This window comes from Cimex lectularius, unplaced genomic scaffold, assembly GCF_000648675.2.
Source record: "Cimex lectularius strain Harlan isolate CLEC.00 unplaced genomic scaffold, Clec_2.1 scaffold30, whole genome shotgun sequence".
Classification (NCBI taxonomy): Eukaryota; Metazoa; Arthropoda; class Insecta; order Hemiptera; family Cimicidae; genus Cimex; species Cimex lectularius.
The window spans coordinates 1419723-1443169 of record NW_019392730.1 but is presented as its reverse complement, the minus strand read 5'-3'; the positions used below and the strand labels follow the sequence as shown (position 1 = coordinate 1443169).

Genomic DNA, 23447 nt, shown 5'->3' with positions numbered 1-23447 from the left:
ACACAGTTTTAGAAATGTAAAACTTAAAAAAACGCGAACTTTACACATACAAACATTATCCAATATCCTTATAGGTTTTCAAGTTCCTAGCGTTTATTGTGTAAATACGCTTTCTACCAAATAGTATTAATCGAAACGGTCAATAAGAAAGGATCTGGTAAAAATAAAAACCCCGGTAGTGTTGATTTTTCCCGAAGATAAACCCCCCCCCCCCCGAAAAGAGGAAATTTGTATTTGGCGCCCTGTTTAAACACGCGTAATCAAGCGTGGGAGGCGGAGGAAACTCTGTTTATTTAATTTTTAATGAAAAAGCCGGACTCGAATAGAATCGGAAATGTTTTACCTCGTCGAAATGTGTTTATTGATTGTTTTCTAGAAAGGGGGGGAGAATTTGAGCCATGATTGCCAGTTATGCCGTGGATTTTGCCCTCTCCGGCTAATCCATGCGGATCTCTTTTGTTTACACCGAAAGGTGAGCGAGCTGTAAATTCTTACGTTCCTACATCCGCCTTTTCGAGGTTTGCTATCAATTTCTATTTTTTATTGTTTTATTACGAAATAAGAATATTTTTTAAACATTCTTCTTCACAAGTTCTTTTTTACACAAATACCATAGGTCCCAAAAATATATGTCAATCCCATTTTTACTTCAGGAATGAAGTTTTGTTTGTTATGACCTTTCTTTTTGAAAGAAATAATAAAAAAGAAAACTCAAAGCTTATACTCTTCTTCATGTGTTGCATTTCAAACATCATTAAATTTTGACATGTTCAGGATGAGAGATCATTAATGATCATCTCTGGCTGTGTTTTAGCCTGCATTTCGTCTATTGCTCCTAATAACACAACCATTATTTGTAAGTGTTTGACAGTTTACACGTTCTAACGTACAGTTACGACATTACAATCCTGGCGATTTCTTAACAATAATCGCAATGTCTACATGTTACGTATTTTCACTGAATGATTCTGCACTGAAAATACATAATTTTTCATGATCAATATAAAAAATGTAAAGGTTTTTGGATAGAATGAAAACTGTTCCATATTTTTTCAATTGATACATTTTGTTTAAATCAACAACTAACATCTTTTAATTTTTTATATATAGTATCTAGTATGTTGTTTATGTATAGTGTTTTATATATTTTTGTGTATGGTTTTGACAGGTCTTCAAATTTATCACTGTTCCGTTTTTGTATTTATACTTTTTCCATAATTGCTATCGTGTCGTTATTATACAACTGAAAATGTGTAATTATTTTTCAAATTTTGGGCGTTGCTCAGACCGGTTTGCATTCCTTTCCTAGCACATTCTCGAGGAAAACAAAACTGTACCGATCAATTATACTAATTAAATGATACTGCGATAATTAAAAATCAAGGTCGTTTATAAAATGCAAAAGAGCAATGAAATTAAAATGGTAAACCAGCCAAAAATGAGAAAAAGATCGGTGGAATGGTAAGGTTATTTTAATGATTGTTCATGCGCAGTCATTTATTAATTTATCCAAAACTGTATTTAAACATGAAATCAAAGAAGAAATAAAATTATCTAATTATTATTATTAAACATTATTTGGAGATCGTCAGATGTGGTCTGGTGTGACGTAGGTTTTAGAAAAACATTTTCTTTATTGTGCGAACGTTTCGGTCCTTATTGAGATCATCTTCAGAGCTCAAAGTGTTTGTTTTCTGTGTAGATGTGACATTCATGTGTGTCGTTGTGCACTCTCAACATCTACACAGAAAATAAACACTTGGAGCTCTGAAGATGATCTCAATAAAGATCGAAACGTTGGCACGATAAAGAAACTGTTTTTCTAAACCTATACGTGAGCATCTCACGATCTCCAAATAATCATCAACTAACGATCACTAAACACCTCACACATATTTTTCTTTGTTCTAAGAAATGTTTAACTCGGATATTGAAATCATTCAATAACTAATAGTTTCTTTTCTTGATTTTAGGTTCTCGACGAGCTGAACCTTTCCATGGAGGCGATGCTGATGCCGACACCGCCGCAGTCGGAGTTGACGACGGAAGCTCTCATGTCACCTGCTGCCTGTTCCGTCGATTCCGGCTTTTCAAGCAGCTCGACAGGGACCAACAGTCTAGGAAGGCCGAATTCCTCTATAAAAAAGAAGTCCCCGCACAGCTTTTGGAAGAAGCTTCCCGGCCTGGGGAGCACCTCGACTTTAGTCAAACCTAGTCCAGGTACTGTCGTTTATTCCGGCCAAGGGGATATGGTCAAGATTTTCATCAACTGAAATAAAGCCACCGACGTTTAGGAACAGTCGCTTCGGGGGGACCGTGGGCAAAATTCGTACGAGAATCGTACCGGGGTTCGAGTTGTGCCACCAGCACGTTCAGACTGAGGGTGGCTTTATAATTATTTTTTAAATATATATTATTTTCTTTGCGGACTTTTTATGTGATAAAAATGAGTATAATTATACATGTGATAAAACGTGATCATGATTTTTATGAATCGTGCCACATTTATACCAGATTAAAATTTGAAAAGGCATAAATTACAAACTTCAAAAGTTTTGTCATATCACATTCCGACTATTTTAATAGCTACTTTATGATTTATCGTGCCTCATGTAAAAAAGGACAAGAGGAAAATTTAAGATTAGAAGTTTTATTGCATATTTAATTACATAATTATTTGCGAAATTTAAATTACAAATATTTCAACCAGAAAATACTCACAGTTTTATGGAACTATTCAATTAAACGTGGACTTTTGTTAACCCAAAATTACCATTTATAGAAATTGCATATTAGTAAAACCAACAAAAAATATTGCGCAATAGTATTTTTTGTTAAAAATTATTATACTTAATTTTATTTTTTCAATCTTCTTATTATTATTTCCCGGAGTGGCTGTTTGAACGTGCTGTAAGTTCGTTGCTAGTCTTAAACGTTTAATATTACAAAAAAAATTTACAATTACAACAAAATGAGAAAATAAATAAAAATCCTCTGCAATCTTTGCAAGAAGTGAAAAGAGAAAACTTAAAAAACTCTATAAATATTTTTCCCCGTTTTTATTTTAATTCCAGAAGTTAGAGAAAAGAAACGAAAATAGATAATAGAAATAAATAGAAAATTGTAGTTTTTAGTTTCTGGGAAATTATCAACGCTGTAATCTAGGATCGAATAAAAAACGTTTAGGATACAATATTGATTAAAACAAAAGTTTAAAAAAAAGTTCAGTTGAACATATTTTATTCTTAGTTGTCAGTGCAGTAAAATATAATCTTTGTATATTATTGTTTATATTACTAGCATATTTGTAACTCTTAAGAAATAAGGGCAGCCTTTATAAAAAAAGAGCATTTTTTAGGAATTAATGTGTCATAAATTTAATAGATTAAACAAAAAAGGAAGTAAAAAACCATTGTTCATTAAAATTATATGGTCGGTCGGATATTTGTAACCGACTTGTGCCAATTTTGTATTTTTGTTTTTTTTGTGAAATAAATTGATTTTGCAAAAATAAAAAACATCTTGTTATTCTTTATCCCCCCTGAAACATAGAAATAAAAGAAATAAAAATATGTGCATGAAGGATCTGAGGAAATGTAGATGATTTTCTATACTATATAGCCTTGTCTAGTTTTTTATATGCCTGTTTCTTTTTTATTTTACAAGATGTTTTTTGTTTTTGTAAAAATAGCGTATTTTTTGGGTCAATTAGAGGCAATTTATGGCAGTACTTTTGGTTGTGCTGATTACGCCAAATTCAGTTTAAAAAAGGTAGGTGTGAAACTGAAAAATTAATTATACAACTGAAAATGTGTAATTATTTTTCAAATTTTGGGCGTTGCTCAGACCGGTTTGCATTCCTTTCCTGGCACTTTCTCGAGGAAAACAAAACTGTACCGATCAATTATACAAAGTAAATGATACTGCGATAATTAAAAATCAAGGTCGTTTTTATAAAATGCAAAAGAGCAATGAATTTTTGTAAAAATAGCGTATTTTTTGGGTCAATTAGAGGCAATTTATGGCAGTACTTTTAGTTGTGCTGACTACGCCAAATTCAGTTTAAAAAAGGTATGTGTGAAACTGAATTAAAAACTATTACATTAGAAAATAACCCTTGTGCTATCAGTCAAAGTGGTGGTTCCTGCGTTAAGGGCTTGTTTTCTAATTATTGGAAATATAGGAATGTGGGAACTACTTGGTTATAACAACCAAAGCAGTGTATCACTTCTTTAAAGTCTTATGCTTCTAGCTGGACTTTGGAATTTCCAGGATCTAACAACCCGAACAATTAATCGCTATGTTAAAATCTTGGCCTTCGAAATATTCGAACAAGCTCTTAATAATCAAAGCAGTATTCAAGTCTTGTCCTTTGAACAGTTAGAAATACGGGAACGTTGGAACTACTCGGTTATACAACAAAGCAGTGTATCGCTTGGTTAAAGTATTGTAACTATTGGAACTACGAGGTTCTATTAACCAAAGCAGTTTATAGTGCTTTAAAGTCTTATGCTTCTAGCCGTTGAAAATATGAGAACGTTCGAACTTCCTGGTTTCGTGATGAATCTGAACAGTTCATCGCTGCGTTAAAACCTTGTCCTTCTATTCGCTGTAAATGTAGGAACGTTGAAACTACCTGGTTTTATCCGTTTGTTTCCCGAAGTTGTAAATATTTGAATGAGTGAACAACGTGAGATTAATAACCAAAAAAGTTCATCGATACGTTAAAACCTTGTCTGTAGATGTAGATGAATTAGTCAGTGTAATGTACTGCCCACTTTAAGAGCTGTTGTATCCTTCGTTCTGTGCCTATAGCTTCTATTTCAAATTAGTAGGCCCGGTTTCAGTGGTTGAATTTCTTCTACGGTCACATGTATGTCCCAAAGCACTTCCTCCTGGGGGGCATGTGTAGCACCACAAAAGGTTAAAGGTATGTCGGTGTCTACTCTGCTAGATTTGCAAAATCTGCAAGTGCCTTCTTGGGCTATAGCAATCTTCTTTAAATGTCCGTTTAGTTTGCAGTGTTTTGGATTCGCAGTTTTTTCCTGCTTCCTTTGATACATTCCATTACTTCCTTACGAAATTTGTTAAAAGGTTCTTGGATTGTTTGTGTCCAGAGAGTGAGTTCCATTGTTCTCACTTTCTTTTTATCCTTCTGTCTGAGGTGTTCTTTGATAGTGTAGGTACATATGCCACAGAAGGGTTCGGGTCGCCTTTTCATGCAGGGGTGTCCGCTTTCTCGTTGCCTTCTACTCCCACATGTCCTGAGACCCAGAAGTGGCTGACTTGGTTCTACATACCTAATACGTTTAATTTTGTTTTGCAGTTCAATATCATCTTTGAACTAATGATGTAAACTTGTCTAAAGAATATATCGCGCATTAGGGTCCTGTCTTTTGCAACCACTAGAAATATAGGAACTTGAAACTATCTGGTTCTAACAACTTAAGCAGTTTATCGCTGCGTGTAAACCCTGTCCTTACAAAGATTCGAACGATATAACTACCTGATTTTAAGAACCAAAGCAGTTAGTTTAAACCCAGTCCATCTAAATTTCCAAGAAGCTAACTACCTGGCCATATCAATCGAATTAGCACATCGATGCGTCAGCACCTGCTCTGCCAACTGCTCTAAATATGTGTGGTGATTAGTGACCGTTAATCAATATTTATTTAGAAATCGTGAGATGCGGTCTGGTGTGATGTAGGTTTCAGAAAAATATTTTCGTTATCGTGCCAACGTTTCGATCTTTGTTGAGATCATCTTCAGGGATCAACGTGTTTGTCTTCTGTGTAATTGTGCCATTCTTGCGTGTCGTGTCGAGAGTGCCCGAAGATGATCTCAATAAAGATCGAAACGTTGGCACGATAACGAAAATATTTTTCTGAAACCTACATCACACCAGACCACATCTCACGATTTCTAAATAAAGTTCTAAATATTCTAACGATCGAAAACATGACACAGATCAACCAAAATAGGTTATCGCTGCGTTGAATGAAAACACGTATTCTAAACATGTATTAGAACGCGATAACCCTTGGTTTTTCTTCCAGTATCTCTTGCTTTTATACTAGTAGATGAATCTTTGCATCGCAGTTCAATGTGTGGCTAGTGTTGAATGGCCACTTTATGTCATATTCCAATTATTATCGAATAATAATTAAACTTAATTGGATTCAGTCACCGGTGGGCAGTTGATCGTTTAACCGCTTATTAGAACAAATAGTCTCAGTTAACACAGCATATTGGTGCCGTGAAATTCTTTCATTGTTCTTTTATGACGGTAAATTGATCAATTACTCTGACTGGTGAAGGGTGGCCAGGGACAGGCGGGCGTCTTCCTGTTATCACTTCCTCTCCTGAGGAGACGGTCCATGTGGCACAGGAACGACGCTATTCCATTAATAAAAGAGGAAATGAGGTTCGGAAATTGGTGGCGGTTGGGATTTTTAACCGCCCGGTTTTCGAAACTGTCGTAAACAACCGTTCTGAGGAGTCGTGCCGTAAAAATTTGAACTCGCGTCATTAAAAGCTCGAGAAGGGGGATTTTTTTCTTCTCTTACTTTTTACTGCTCGGGCGTTATAAATTCCTGAATTTTAATGCAGTATAAAACTCGCAATTAGTCAGCGATCAAGGTAAAAAAGAGATCAGAGTAAAATTTTTCGAATAAGTGAGGCTACTAGTAAACTTTAATCATTCTTTGTGAATGTCATACGATTAAACACAATTTCAAATATTAATTTATAAATATTGAAAATTGGCAAAAAAGAGGGAAAATTCAAAAGGTGGGGTTGAGATGGGAAGTTGGAGTCCGAGTGGATCGACGTGACGATAGCTCAAGTGGTAGAGCAGCGGCGTATTTAGCTGAAGATCGTGGGTTCGAATCCCGCTCATTACAGTGACATTTTTATCTCAACGAAAAGAATAATTAATTGAAATCAAATACTAATTTAATAGACCATTTTCAAAAATGCGTTTTAAACTAGTAAGTTTTGCTAACTTCTTTAATAGGTAGGAAGAAAGTACCAACAAAGAAAATATTGTAATTCTTCTTATACTTTCTGTAAGTTAAAGTATAAGAGTTTTATTTATATTTAATGTGTTTTTTATTATTTTTTATTATGTACTACATAACAGGATGAATTGATTTATGAATCATACAAGCTTTGAGTTCTTATTTTCCAAAATATTTTAACTCTTGTGGTAAATAAGGCTAAAATTTCTTGTAGAAGTGGTTCACAATGACGATTACGTCAACTTTTTCAGAACTTATGCCCATTTAAAAGAGGTATTCGCGTGTACAAGAATTATTTGTAGGATAATTTTTCAACCGCAGTTTTTTCTTTTTTTGCTGGTAAATTTATCGAATGTTATTACGAGTCCGTCTGTCTTCCTTGTAAGTAACTTTACCACGGCACAACTCGTCTTTCCGTGTTAAATTGTCAGTTTGCGTGTGCGTTCTGCAGGTTGATGAATCGTTGACATCAGTTTGATGATAATTATCCTCCCTGAGATAACAGAGGGTTTTTTTAATAAATATAAACAGATAACAATAGAACAGTAATAGTTTTTGCTGTTTTATGTTCAAGTCTGTGGGGTAATCAACCTGTTTTTTTTCTCTTTAGTCTTCGTATTGTATTTATTTTAGTATGCTTATCTTGTTGTTTTGAAGAAAGACCCATCATTGAAGATATCGAAAAGCCCAAACAGACAAAAATAGCGAATGTAGTTGACCAAATTGATCAGAAAAGACCAAACTACACAATTCCATCAATACTTTAACCCATCATTTGATGTAATTTTGATCCAACCACTCAAACTCTTTCCGTTTTCGTATTTTTCTCTAATTAGGAACAGAGGGTGGTGGTTCAAGCTAAAATGAACAAATGATCGAAAATGTCCGAACAACCGTTTTCTTTATCGGGCCAACGTTTTGATCTTTATTAAGATCATCATCAGGTGATAGTGCTCTCTCGACACGACGCACAGAAAGGACTCATTTACCCAGAAAAAAAAAACACTTTGAGCCCTGAAGATGATCTCAATAAAGATCGAAACGTTGGCACAATAAAGAAAACGATTTTCTAAAAGCTACGTCACACCAAACCGCCTCTCACCATCTCCAAATAATCGTAAAATTATTATAATACCTTAAGTGTTTTACTGTCGATATGTGTACCTTTCCATTTTTGCTGAGATAACTGGAATGGGGGGGACTTTATTTCTTCATAAATTGATAGTTTCTTCCAATATTGCGACTTATATGCACAAATAAGTAAGAAAATGAAAGTGAAAATTATTGTGACGTTTTCTCTTGAGGTCTGTGGGGTGGTAAGCCTGTAGTTTGGTCGATCAGACAATTTTGTTCTGCCCATACACGCTCTTTTGGTTAGAGACCAACCATTGAAGCTGGCGAGAACGGCCATATTATACTATTAAATTAATACTTCTATCCCATCCATGTTCAGATTGGTGGATTCAAGCCAAAATAAACGAATTTTCAATAATTGTAAATGACCGAATAACAGATATGTTATCAGAAACTTTTATATCCCGAATTAGGACACACATATTTTACAATTTCCTTTGGGAAAATTGATATTCACAAGTTATTTCTGCCTTTATTGATCCTTTGCATCTGTATTGATATTTTGTAACTAGTTTAGTTAAAATAGAGAGAGAGAGTGAGAGAGAGAGAGAGAGAGAGAGAGAGAGAGAGAGAGAGAGAAAGAAATAGAGAGAGAGCCTGAAAAATATGAAATTTACTGCTGTTCTCTGTGAGGTGGTAATATTTAGTGTTTTTGTTTCCGATTATTTTGGGAAGCCTATCCTCGCTGTTTTGGTTTATTTCTCACCATTGAAGATGGCGAGAAACCGAAATGCGTGTGACAGACTAAAACAGCGACGATAGGGAGACTAAAACTAGGCAATCTCGTTAGTACTTCAAAAGAACCCTTTGTGCAATATTGTTCAAAGTGGCCGAATTTCTCTCTCTCTTTCTCTCTCTCTCTCTCTCTCTCTCTCTCTCTCTCTCTCTCTCTCTCTCTCTCTCTCAGTATGGGCAGATTGCGTGGTTCAAAAAAAAATAAACGTAAGTCAAAACTAGAAAAAGCTCAAGCGAGGAGTCTTATTAAATATGCATAGGTATGTACCTTTTGATTTTGAATTATTTAAAAATCGTGAGATGCCGGCTGGTGTGATGTAGTTTAGAAAACTATTTTTCTTATCTTGCCAACCTTTCGATCTTTATCGAGATAATCTTCAGGGACTGGGATTTATAAACATTATTTCAATTATATAAATACGTCTAAGATATTAATATGAATTTATACAATGTACAAAATGAGAACTTTCAGGTTTAATCAAAGTGTTTGTACTCGATCAAAGTGTGTTTTCTGTGCAGATGTGACGTGTTGAGAGTGGTAGTGAGATTTTAATGTTTTTTGTATATGTATGTTTGATTTTGAAGGAGTGGGAAAGGAAGTAGGGATAGAAATTGATTTTTCTATGAGGAGGTGAGAGGGACCTCACCTATATCACACCAGACTACATCTCACTAAATATTAAAAAAAATTGTTTTTTGTTTAGAAACACAGCGTCGTTATTTCTAGTAAATTAATACTTTTTTGATGTTCTAACTGATCTACGCTTTCAAATAAATAATCAAGAGAATGAAAGTGAACGTAAATTGTTACTCGTGTGTTAGGTTAGGTAATAATCACCACCAAAATTGACCTATGCAGGCCGAAATTTCGCCTTGTATTTTTATCGTTAAAAGATGTTATTAGCAATCTTGAAGTGCCTGTGCGGGTAATTTATCAAAGACGCCTTGCACGTTTTATACCGCGCGGAATTTTGAAAATAATGGAAACTGTTTTTCACCGTTATCCCGTCGTGGCCCTGGGCGGGATTTGACATATCGTGTCGCCCGAGCCACCGCGCTTTGAGAAATTACAGTGAATTAAACAAGGAGAGGTTGAGACAAAAAATAGGAGAAATTTTTAAGACGTGGGAATTAGAATGAGATAGGGGAAAAACAACGGACAAGCATTCAACCGACAGCTGGCAACATTTTTCCCATAAATTAAAATCTCAACAACGTCAATGCAATAGTTTTTAATTTTTCCAAGACATGGAATGCTCAACACTCTCAATTATTTATTCGCGAATCATGTTTTTTTCTTCTACAAAGGCATACCTTTCAATTTCATTTACGGCGTGACAAAATATGAGCGTGTAACACAGGCATGCGTGACTGGTTTTGATAATTAAACCGACCGAGTATTCTTTCGTTTCACCAGAAACATCACTGGCATAAATATATGTTTAGACCTTACATGTTGCAAGTATTCAAAAGTTGTAAACTTCACCGAACACATTCAACATACAAAAGGACATAAAACAAATAGAAAATTTATTTTTGAATGAATTTCTCGGAGAAAACAACCCGACTAAATTTTCCCCGCAGAATATGCAATGTGAATTTAGTAACATACAGAATTTAAACTCGGTTCTTAGTTTCTAATAAGAAATGCGAAGAGTGTTTTTCGGACGTGCGGCAACGAGTAAATCTCCAAATCCGGATGATCCAACCTCACTGGGATCTGAAAACTTCATTTCAGAAAGAAACTAAATTTTCCCTTTTGAATGAAATACACCTACTATGCTACTTTGCAAATAAGGAAAACTTGAAACTGAACAAAAGAAAACGAATAAATTAGAACCTTATCGAGATTGTCTAACACAGTTCACTGTATAATTTAAAAAAGTTGGAAATATAATAAAATGTGCTTTGAAAAAGATTAAGCCTTCCCGTTGTGATTTTTCAATTGGCTTATCTATCTTCTGATCTCTTTACTAGTTCTACAAAATTTATCTAAAATTGGTACTGCTAAAGATCAAAGATTTGCGTTTACCGATATCGCAGGGAACCAGGTCAGATCATCCATGATTTTATTACAATCGCAAAAAAAACAGTAGAAACTTAGAAATGTAAATGTATAAGCGATGAAACAATCAGAGTGAATAATGTCGGCCAAGGGAGTGAAGAAGTAAAGTGTAAACGCAACGAGAACGAGCGGGCCAGTCAATTCAGTCAAGTCGACGATTAGCATAGGCTAGCATGTTTGCTGTCGTAGTTTGCTCACCCTAACAATTCGTCCATTAACGATGTAATCAAGCTTGATTACGTGATTTCGTGTGTCGTCTTGGGCTTTATATAATGAACAAGGCTAATGGGGATTTTTTGAAGGCCTGTTAATAAGGAAAAGAAATTTCTTATTTTGAAAATTAATTAGAATTGATAAGAGAAATATTTGACAAGTTATCTATTAGAAAGCATTTCCTTTTTGAAGTTTAACAAATCAACAAACCTTGTCGTTTACAAATCCCATTTGATTGTGCGCCCATTTCTATTACATAACGATTTGAATTGAAATGGAAGAATCCTTTCGACATACATATATAAAGTTTAGACAAAAAGTTTCAAAAGCTTTTCCTTCATGTTTTTTGTAAATTTTTGCGAGATTGTTTTTGTAAAGTGTCCACAGGAGGACGCCGCCGCATCGCCGTGGAGGGCGAACGCTTCACGTTTCCATTCAAATTGATTTGTGATTGATTTTAGATTATAGGGAGGTGTTCGGCGGCCGGTCTGCGTATGTGTGTACGTGTGCGTGTGCGTGTGCGCCTGTGTGCGATGGGCCCCGGGGTAAACTGGCCGGTAATGATATGGTAGGCAGCGGCCTGACCTTTAGAATTCTTGTAGTTCCCCTCGGAGGAGGGTCTGCCTCCCCGATGAAATACCTTTTATATCTACAAACACCGATTTAATTCCGGTCCAGTGTTATAATTGGAAAAATCGATCCGAAATAAATAGCAAACATTTCATATTGAATTTACGTCTAAAGTAAGTGCAGGAATGATAATATAATTTCTTCACGAAAGAAAGATTCTTGCCGAATATGACCTCATTTTCATTATTATTCTTACAAGTTCTTATATACTTTAATAAGTACGTTAATTTAACAAATCAGTGGAAAAATCCAGTAAAAATTAACATGGTTTTTTATAGTATTGTACCTCATAATTTGGTTATTTATATTTTCATTGGACCATCGAAACTAGGATAAATGCTTTTGGCAATCTCTTTCCATTCGCATAATCTTTATGTTCGATGTTTTGCTATCGATGTCAAGCTGTAGGATACAATCGAGCAAACGTTTTAATCCGATATTATCGAAACCCAATTTTTACTTCCTCGTGGCCATTTTCCTACCGAAGTTTTATATTTGTTCACTGGTCATGCAAGATACTATCATGTATTGATGGTCACATGTTCGATAGAATCGAAACATCGATGTTACCCGGTTGGTGTTTGACGTTTTTCTTTTGGTCTTAGTCATTTGATTATCGATATCAAGCTGACTACACTTTCGTATAGTAATTTTTATTCCTTACATTAGTATTAAAGCTACGAAGATAACTTGCTGAAGTTTGATGTTTGACGTCAAGATGCTGGATATTATCGCGTAGGTATGGCCAACTATGATAACATCGAAACATTGTTTTTTACTGTAGGTAAATGATGTTTAACAGTTGCTTTCTTGCTGTTCAATAATCTGGAAACATATAATGGGGTATTCTCGGTCTTTGTGTTAATCCTGTTAACTCTGTTAGGTTCTGTTAGATCGAGAAAAATGATGACGCAGAATTATAAGAATCGGCTAGTTAACATTGCTCGATCTAACAGGCCAGGGCCAATGTTAGATGTTAGGTCGAAAATGTAGTCACATTGCTATCTGTTAGGGCGTAGGTAACCAACATGGCAGCCATAAATTTAACAGCTGTTTTTTGTTTACACGTAATTTTATTCTTAAATGCGCATTAATTAAATCAGACCAATACATTTCTTATGTTAATTTCTGACCTATCCTTATACTCTCATTCATAATACATATTTTCTTAACCTGTAAAGTTGTAGGCTGTTAGACGATAGGATAGAAGTTAAGTATGTGGCGACGAATTGAAGCGTGTCATTTGTTACTACTTTTCGTGTGCATTTTGAATGAAAGAGTCGATTAATTTTCCTTTTTTATTAACTTCTGGCATCTCACAATTTAACACAAAAGAAAACCAAAACAAATAACAACAAGCCTTCAGGGAGTGTTATAGCGTCATTTTTGGTTCTACCAATCGCCACGCGCAGCATTGCGGAAAAAGTAACGTTTAACATGCTAAGAAAAGAAGGGGCATTCACGATCTTACTGGACGTTTCTCAATTCGAGTTAACACCAATTAATATCTTACAAACTTCGTCAATACCCCTAATGTCTGGCCGCCTTTATTAAGCAGCTCAGGTAGGCCGTGTTTCGAACCATCGATGTTTTCCTATAGGTGTCTTTCGATCATCGATGTCAATCCAAAGGTTAAAACTAATGCTTTTAATAGCTTTTCATTCACATCAATATATGGTTATATTCAATGTTTGACTATTGATATCAAGCTACCAGATATCGAGTAATCATGCTAATCGATAGTTATCGAAACACCGATTTTTTTCTTGCTAATTCTTTTCATAGTTAATAACCCAAATAAAGTGGTATTTACATCGATGCTTTCATGCTGAAGTTTAATGTTTAACTATTGGTGTTATAATCCAAATTCTGTCCACCTATGTTATGTAAGATCGAAACATCGATTTTTTTCTTGATGGTATTAGTCCTTTGCTTAGGGTTTACGTTATACTATCGAATGGAAATGTCTATCGTATATTAATAGTAAAGCTAAAAAGATTTCATGCTGAGTTTGATGTTTCACCATTGGTGTCACGATGGCCTATACTATCGAAACATTCATGCTTTACTATAGGTAATCTATGTTTGATAACTGCTTGTAGCTCTTCAATAAAATATGGAAACATATATGTTTGGCCATCAATGTTAAGCAGCTCAATATTATCGAACAAGTATGTACGGTTGTGTACCAAAATATCTATTTTTTTCCGTAGGTGTCATCTGATCTTCGATGTCTATCTACATGTTAATTTTTTGGTTTTTTCAATAGTTTTTCATTCACTTCAATAATCGTTACATTCTATGTGAGACTGTCAATGTGGAGCTACAAGCATCGAGCAAACATGGTAATCGATAGAATCGAAACATCGATTTTTTTCTTGTTGGTTGCTCTCATTGTTAATAAATCAATATTTACATCTTTGTTTTTTTGCAGAAGTTTAATGTTTATTTGTTGGAGTTATAATGCGAATAAGGTTGACCAACTATGTTCTGTAAGAACGAAACATCGATGTTTTCCTGTTGACGTTTGTCCTTGGATAATCGATATCAAGCTACTACGATTTGTATCAAGATGCAAACTATTTAGTAGGAGCAAATGGCCACCTAGTTCGATAAGATTGATTTCTTTTCTGTTTTGGTTGATGTTTCATGATGGGTGTTACTACTTGGCTTTTTCTCTAACCTTCTCTTTTTCCTTTCTCTGGCCCTTTCCACCCCCCTCTTCTATTAAAATATGCATGTGATGTCGGTCTGGCGGTCTTTGGAAGTGGTTAATGAAGGTTCATTTGGCTATCCATGGTCGCTAGCAAACTATGTTATTATACCAAAACAATTTGTGGTCCATCGCCACTAGTTATTTCGCTCTTTGCACGCAAATCTCAAACAGGATTTCCATGGAAATGGTTCCAAAACGAACATGCCAGAAACACCAGAAGTTATAACAGTCCTTTTACGTCATATATAATACAGATCTTGTGATATAAACACTCGCTTTCTTTTAATTTGTATACATTATTATAAACCTGCGCACTTATGACAAGTTACAAGATATTAATGTAAGAAGTATGAATAAATGAATCCACCAAAATTTATTTTTACATGAGGAACAATATAACAAGAAACAAATGTTCAACCTTAAGCGAACTGGTGTCTTAGAATTTTAATTTTTCTCTCTTATATTCGGGCGACTCGCTACCAAATTGAAATACGACAAAACAGTAATTCCAAGATTGCGACTTTTTAGTCTGATTTCCTCCTGAGCCAAATCACACCCAGAAAAGTCCTGACGGTTTAGGAAGTTTCCATTAGCTAAAAGGAACGTTATTTTTATTTCCGAGGCCCGAAATTCTATTTGTCAGCCGAGGAGAGAGAAAGATTGTGTGAGGACTTCGAGTACAGGCCCGAGTGACTTTTATCATTTTTCATTCTTCTACAGAAAAACGGCCCAGTCATCCTGAACCTTTGTTGTTTGATATGCCAGCAGTACGCCCACATTTATTTATACGCCGATCAATTTTAACGGAGCGGAGGCAATTCGACCGGTTCCCACGGCGGGCAGTCCTCACGGGTTTAATTGCTAAAGAACAAGCCGACTCCGTTTGTCACGAGCTGTTTCGTAGAGGAAGCGCATGTTGATTTTTCAAAATTCCGTGTGAATCAAAACAAAACTTTTTATCCCATAGAGCAAAATCATCATAAATTTTAAAAAACCTAAAAATTATCGACATTGGTATAAAAATCGTCTATATTCACGCTGCGTTAATCGAGGATTTGTACTTTTTACTGGTAAGTCTACTGTTTCGTACACTAGTAAGTTTAGATTTAGTTTTATTCCCAGCTTGCAGGTATTTTGAACATACATTGCTTCATTGTCTTTGGCATGAGCCATGTGAAGTCTGGAACTTGTTTTTGTTTTCTTCTGAGTTCTTTAACTTCCCTCACCAGCCTCTACTCGGTGAGCATACAGTTAAATTTTTCAATATTTTAATCCTTATTTAGAAACTGGCTAAGCGGTACACATAAAAGTAACAGTAAAGTGAGGTTGGCTTGTGATAGATAGCACTACTTTGATAGGTTGAATTTTTTTAGGGGGCCTGGAACTTGGCCCTTTTTTCACTTTGGTTTTCTCTCTCTCTCACTCTTTCTCTATCTCTTTCCTTCTTATTAATTTTAGTTTTTCCCTTCTTTTTTATCTTTAACCCACTATCTCTTGCCTTCTCTCTCTCTCTCTCTCTCTCTCTCTCTCTCTCTCTCTCTCTCTCTCTCTCTATCTCTCTCTCTTTCTCTCTTATTCTCTCTTTCTCACGTAAAGCGAAAGAAAGGTCCACGAGACCGAAATTTGCGTGGTTAAATAAAACGTTTAATGAATCAATCAATCTCTCACTCTCTTTCTTTCTCTATCTATCTCTTTCCATCTTATTAATTTTATTTTTTCCTTATTTTTTGTCTGTAACGTACCATCTCTCTCTCACTCTCTCTCTCTTTCTCTTTTTTCTCTTTCTGTCTCCATTTGTTTACGCTTACATTTTTTTCATAATCTTATCTTTAGCGTACATTTTTGCTCTCTTTCTCTCTCTCACTCTCTCTCTCTCTTTCTCTTTTTTCTCTTTCTCTCTCCATTTGTTTACGCTTACATTTTTTTCATAATCTTATCTTTAGCGTACATTTTTACTCTCTCTCTCTCTCTCTCTTTCTCTTTTTCTCTCTCTCTCTCCATTTGTTTACGCTTACATTTTTTCATAATCTTTTCTTTAGCGTACATTTTTTGCTCTCTCTCTCTCTCTCTCTCTCTCTCTCTCTCTCTCTCTCTTTCTGTCTCTCTCATTCTATCTACATCTCTTTCTTTTTCATTCTACATTTTTTCTCGTCATTTTTCTGTTTTTAGCGTACACTTTCTTCTCTCTCATCTCTTATTTCTATTAACTTCTAATAATTACTTCTTTCTGAAAGACTGCTTTTAACTTTCAGAGCTTTTAATTTTTATGTAATTTCGTTGTAATGGTATGGTTAACGCTTGATATTAATCTCTTTCGTTTGATTGAATTCACGCTCAAACTGTGCTGTGTGTTAACTATGGCTAAAGTCGAGAAGGCCTGTGAAGCCTGTAGCTGTAAAGTGAAGTTGTTCGATCGTGAATTTTACGTAGAAATAAAAAAATTTATACACACATATAAAAAATGTTTAAATAGTCAATTTTTATGTTTTTCGAAAAATATACAATTGAAAGGCCTCCGTAATTAGGTGTTTGTAAGTGTTTCGCTACCTTTGAAAAGATAAAATATCCATGGATACATAACAATTTTTCTAAAGAGGAAAAAACAGCAAGTGTAAGCGGACCCTTTTTTTCCGTTTGACTTTCTACATCTTATACCGGCTCTTCCAATTATGAAGAACTCACAAAATTAATCAACACCTACAAATCACATCCCGGAATTCGTTATCACATTTATCAGATGAAAATCTTTTAAAATATAGTTCACGAATATTAGTACTATCTTACACAGAAACTATTAAATATAATTTTTTTTCCTTTTGTTTAGTATATTTGTGTTTATGAGACTATTAAATAGGAAGATGTTTGTGGTATCAAATCGATAAAACAAAGTGCCTGCCGCTCTCAGTAAACATAAGATATCTGACCCTAATGACCCGCAATAATACAACCAAACATAATAACGTCTTAGCATAAAAAAGATGATCACTGATTCTTAAATATTTAATTAAAACAATCATGTTACTATATTTAATGAACTGGATCTAGATTAAAATTCCAATTGGATTTTTCTCCCTCAAAAAGAACTCCTGGGTAAAATATACTATCTTCTTATGTAAATTTGGTTAATGCCGGTCTAAATGGGATGACCGTTTTTCAAAAAGATTTTTATGGACGCCTCCTCCATTTGCAATCTGTCACGCAAATGTTTTATGACACGGTGTTAAATATACGGGTCATCAACAGGCGAAGGTTGAAATTCTTATACTGATCGATTTAACTAGTCCAATTCCATGTTCAATTTTACATTTGAATACATAGCTGTGTACAAAAACAAATCAAACATCGTAAATTTAAAAAAAATCAAAATTTAAATTTAAATTTTAGAAAGGATCAAACATCGATTTTTTTGCATTACGTGATCGGGTGAAGAAAAGTGCCTTGGTTATGGTAAAAACGAGAAAAATAGCTCAGACCCCTTAAAAAAATCTCCACATAAACAAGAAGAGAAAACTGAAAGGAACAATAAATAATAACATAAATCATGAGTAGAATGTAAGCAACGCCCGCTGGATTAACACGCGGTGAGATCCTTTCCCAGTGGGTGTTAAATTACAACAAAGGATTGCCTCATTGCTGAAAGCGCGTTGTCGTAAAAAAATTGTAGTATAACGCTATAAAGTTTTGAAAATTTTATTAAAAACATATTGTACAAAGTGTTCGGCTACTCGTGTTCCAAACTTTGCCAGATTCTACATTCAAAATGGAACCAAAAAGTCCTAATTAACTATGGTCCGAATCTCAACAGTTTCAGTGTTATTCCACTTCCGGATTTTTTAAGATTGAACGACCTTGCTTCAATTGAACAATGACAACTCCAAAACTAAAAGGTTTAGACAAATCCGTTGAGACCATTCAAAAGTAAGTTAAATTTCCAATAGGATGCGATCAATATTAAACTTGTAAACGTTAGTGAAATACGCTTTAGTAGCGAGAATTTTTTCGCTAGAATAGAAAAATAATTTTTTTTTAAGTTGGAAAACTTACTAGGGTGATTCTAAATTACTATTTCCAAACTTAGAGACTAGCAAATTTCAGAAAACGTCCTCCAGTTAATATCCTTTTTAGTGGTGCAATTGCTTTTTTAATTACTTTTTTCAAAGATGAAGAAATTGATGAAGAAAAAGAAAAAAACCCGAGGTTAGTGAGGTGGAAAGATTAATAATCATAAAAATAAAAAAAACTTAAGGAAGTTCTAAATGCTCTCCACCAAATGTTTTGAATCTTAAAACTCTTTTATTCCGGAGAATAATAATACAAAAATTCTTTAATCAAAGACAATTTCGGTTTCGATCCCAAATTTAAAAAAAATTAATAATGTCATTCAACAGTTCCATAAGTTTTTTTTTTAATTTTCCATCTTATCAATCCTTCAACCAGCGTTTTTTCCTTTCCTTCATTAATTTCTTCATCTTTGAAAAAAGTAATTAAAAAAGCAATTACATCACTAAAAAGGATATTAAATGGAATATGTTTTGTAAAATTTGCTGGTCTCTAGGATTGGAAGTAGTAGTTTGCAAACACCATAGCAAGTGTTTCAACTTTGAAAAAAAAAAATTTTCAATCAAACTACTAGACAAAAGGTTTTAGACAAATCCATTGAGACATTGAAAATTACGTTAAATTTCCAATAAGATTTGATCAATATTAAACTTGTAAACGTTCGTGAAATAATCGTTTTAGTAGCGAGAACTTTGAAAAATATTTTTTTTGTTCAAAGTTGAAAAACTTACTATGGTGATTCTAAATACCTTCGAAACAGTATCGAAATTATACTACAAAATGACGAATTAAACAACGTGAAACAATTACAATTTGATGTATATTTTTTAAATCTTTTTTCTCTTCCTAAAAAATAATAATCTAAATAAAATTTTATGATTAAGACAAATTTAGTTAATAATTTAACTTATTTAATATTATTTTATTTACTTATTTTAAGCATCACTTATCACAGATAAACACTTTATAAAATATAAAAATGTTTATTGCAAAATTACTTAAAATTGATTGAGGAAGTTGGATTTCATTTCTTTTCGTCCAAAACTGAATGTTTTTCTCTTACTCTATTTCACCTTCTTTCTTTCACACACTTTTCCAATTTCTCTCGCCCTCTTCCTTTCTCTCTCTCCACCTCCCTTCTCTCTTTCTCACTCTCTCTCTCTTTTCTCTCACACGCCTTGTCTCTCGCCTCCTCTTTATGGTTTTTCTTTTTAACTTTCATCTTCTTTCTCCTAAACTTTCTGTCTTTTACAAATTCTTTCGCTCTCTCTTTTTACGTGTACCTTTTCTTCTAATAACCTTTCATTCTACTTATTATAGTGCTTCTTCTTCTCTTTCACTTTTTTTCTCTTTCTTTTACTTTTACCTTTTTCCATAATCTTTCTATCTTTAACGTACTATTTATCTCTCTCTTTCTCCTTCTCTCCCTCCCTTTATCTATCTATCTATCTATCTCTTTTTTCTCTTCTTGCTCCAAAAAAATTATAATTGCACACAAATTAGTTAGATTCTGGAAACAACTCAAAATCTTTCATTCTCGGGGTACTACTCTTCGCTCTCCTCTCCTCTCCTCTCCACCAACACTGAAATAAGAATTTCTCACAGATTAGTTAGATTCTACAGACAAGTTAATTTTTTATCCTACCCGTAAAAAGTAGTTATCTCTTTCCATTCGTGGCAATCCTTTGTTTGAATTTCACACCCAGCGGAAAGTGACCTCTCCGCTCCGGTGAACACGCAGACGTGTCGCTTACATCTCTGTATTTGGGCGTGATCTTTAAGATTGCCGGTCAGGTCTCTTTACGGGTTTGTTAATGTTGGTATGTGTGTGTTGTATGACTGAGTCGTGAAGGCGTGGTTAAGTCGCGAAAACTGGGCCTCGCAGGTCTTTTGCTATGATGTTATCTTCAAGTATCCCCGTCCAAGAACATTTCTATTACTTGTCGGTCGAAACCTCGCTTTGATCAGGGGTTAAAACAGATTTATAAAAGAACGCTTGACTTTACCAATGAAATACGCGTTTGATAAAAACGAACACATTCATCGGAAAATAAATAAGCTAAAGCTAACCCGGTGCACCTGGTTAAAGATTACGATTAGTCTTTCTGCGAAATGCACACTTGCAATCTTATCTGTCTTTCAACAATGAAATAGATTTACGACATCATTTAATAATAAAAAGCTAAAAATCAAAAAATACTTAATCCAAAAAAGTTGATTTAGACACATAAATTTTTTTTATATTATTAATTTATTTTACATATAGTCCAACTGGACGCGAGAAACCTTTTTTTTACGAAACCCCTACAAAAACCATATCCCTTTCTCGTTTTGTCGACGAAAAATATTAAAAAGTGAATTTCAACTGCAAGTAATTTAAATTATACGTGTCTTATTGATAATATTGTGAATTTTCTTTATTACTAAACATTCATGAGCTGTTCATGCAACTTACGCTATCTCGTGCAGGCCACTGGAACTTTTAGTCCTTCACCATAACAATGCTTCTGTACTATTCTCTTAGAAATTCCATTATTGTAAAGATGTTTAAATTTACAAAAATCATGATAATTGTAATTATTTATTATATAATAACATAGGCATGTATCACTCACTCTCACATTCTCTCTCTCTTTTTCTTTCACTCTCACACTCTCTTTCACTCTCACTCTCTCTTTTCACTCTCACTTTCACTCTCACACACTTTCTCTCTCTTTTTCTTTCACTCTCACATTCTCTCTCTCTTTCACTCTTTCACTCCCACACGTTCCCTCTATTTCACTCTCACATTCTCTCTCACTTTCACTCTCACACACTTTCTCTCTCTTTTTCTTTCACTCTCACATTCTTTCTCTCTATCACTCTCACATTCTCTCTCTCTTTCACTCTCACGTTCTCTATCTTTCTCTCGTTTACTCACTCCCTCTCTCTTTCACTCTCACGTTCTCTATCTTTCTCTCTTTTACTCTCACACACTCTCAATCTTTTTCACTCTCTCTCTCTCTCTTTCACTCTCAATCTCTCTCCTCCACTCTCATTCTCTTCCTTTCACTCTCCTCCACTCTCACTCTCTTTCTTTCACTCTCACTCTTCCTCTTTCACTCTCCTCCACTCTCACTCTCTTTCTTTCACTCTCAATCTCTCTCTTTCACTCTCCTCCACTCTTACTCTCTCTCTCTTTCACTCTTTCACTCCCACTCACACACTCTCTCTCTCTCTCTCTCTCATTCTCACATTCTCACATTCTCTCTCTCCCTCTCCCTCTCCTTTCCCTCCTGTGTGTTTGTACCAGAGCGTTTAAACATAATATTTGAAAGCTTTTTGTGTTATTTTACAGCAAAAGAAAGCTTTCGCAGGTTATTAACAGTTCTTTTTAAATCGGGGAACAACCGAAGTCCCACCTGCGGCATTATCCGGCCGCATAGTTTCAAACTGTTGCCTCGGAGGAAAATTTAATGGAAAAGAAATCGTAAACAAAGAGGTCGATGAATAGGTTGGAAGAATGACCGTCAGTTGATTTGGAAAGTTGATTATCTATAATTAGTTCGTAATAAACCGAAATGATTCGGCGGATTTTTAATTTTTCTCTCTCAAAGCTTAATTCGCGACGCTTTTTAACCGGCGCCAGTGACACCGCCGGAAACAATGGTGAGAAAACGGGAAATTATTGTGGGAAAATTACTCAGATTTAGCGTGTAGAAACGAGTAGTTTTTAACAAAGGTTTTACATTTTATTTCTACCGCCGACCTGTTTTGATTAGATTTATATTGGGCTTTTAACTCTGCCCAAGAGTAGTAAACTGGCCAGAAATCATACTAGGCATTTGGTCGTTAATTATTGCATCTCTTTGAACATGGCACATGGAAATTGTATAAAACGACGTGACATTTGAAAATTATCTCCAATGGCAACCGAAGAATGCTTGATTTCTTTACCCCAAGCATCTTACATTCGTACCTCATATCCTACTCTTCCTTTGTGTTCATGTTTTAATAATATACATTTACGATTTTTTTTTTTTTTTTTTCATGAACATTGTAGTAAAGCGAACCTGTCTAATCCGGTGGTCGACGCACAGCTGGGCACGTTAACCGGGAGGCCGGGGATAAAAAGTGGGAGCACCAGCTGGCCGTCGGACGGGTACAGTTGGTACCCGAATAAACTTCTTAAGGAAGAAAGGTCCCTTCTCCGAAAACGGCGAAAATCCCCTCATCCAAACGTCAAAACAATAAGGTCTGAACGATTCCGTTTGAACCCTTTCCCGCAGTTGCCCTAACCACCCCCCTCCCTTATAATATGTAAGTTTGGATATATTGGGATAAAGTTATTACGTGCCCGAACCCAAGGAGTTTTCTCATACGAAAAAGGATGAAAATCTATTTCCGACAACTGAATGTTTGACACGATCAACGTTATCTCGACTTGGAAGACTGCGAGCCGAGCGTAATTGCGTTTGCACTCAGAATGGGGTGGAACAGTTCGGCTTTTACCCTGACACATTTTACCAAAGAGGAAATCAGCAGCCAAACTAGATGACTTGAAAAAGAAACTCTTGACAAATCATGAGATAAGAGAAAGTACAAATGTATTGTACCAACCTTTAAAACTGTCATTTATGATACATCATAGACGTAACAAGTCTTGAATTTCCTATAGTTGAACTTTTAAAAAAATGAGAGTTTGAACTGCATTATATAAGCAATGATCATCCAATTAACACCAACTAACACTAAAACATTAACAGCTAAACTTTTTATTGATTACGATGTAACACATGAACTATAGTTTATATAATTTATAGCAATTTTTCGAAAATTAACCATTTATTAACTCCAAATTAACCTTTTTAATTAGAAATTAACCTTTTTTAAATTC

The 23447-nt window shown here is 34.7% G+C and overlaps 1 protein-coding gene across 1 annotated transcript in view; it reads left to right on the top strand.

The window, feature by feature from the left end:
- The window catches only part of LOC106662542 (rho guanine nucleotide exchange factor 10-like), a 204313-nt gene that overhangs the window by 145824 nt on the left and 35042 nt on the right, over positions 1 to 23447 (top strand). Inside the window, exon 4 of the mRNA XM_014386715.2 lies at positions 1974 to 2220. Coding sequence (XP_014242201.1) covers positions 1974 to 2220 — 247 coding nt within the window. The remainder of the gene's footprint in view (positions 1 to 1973; positions 2221 to 23447) is intronic.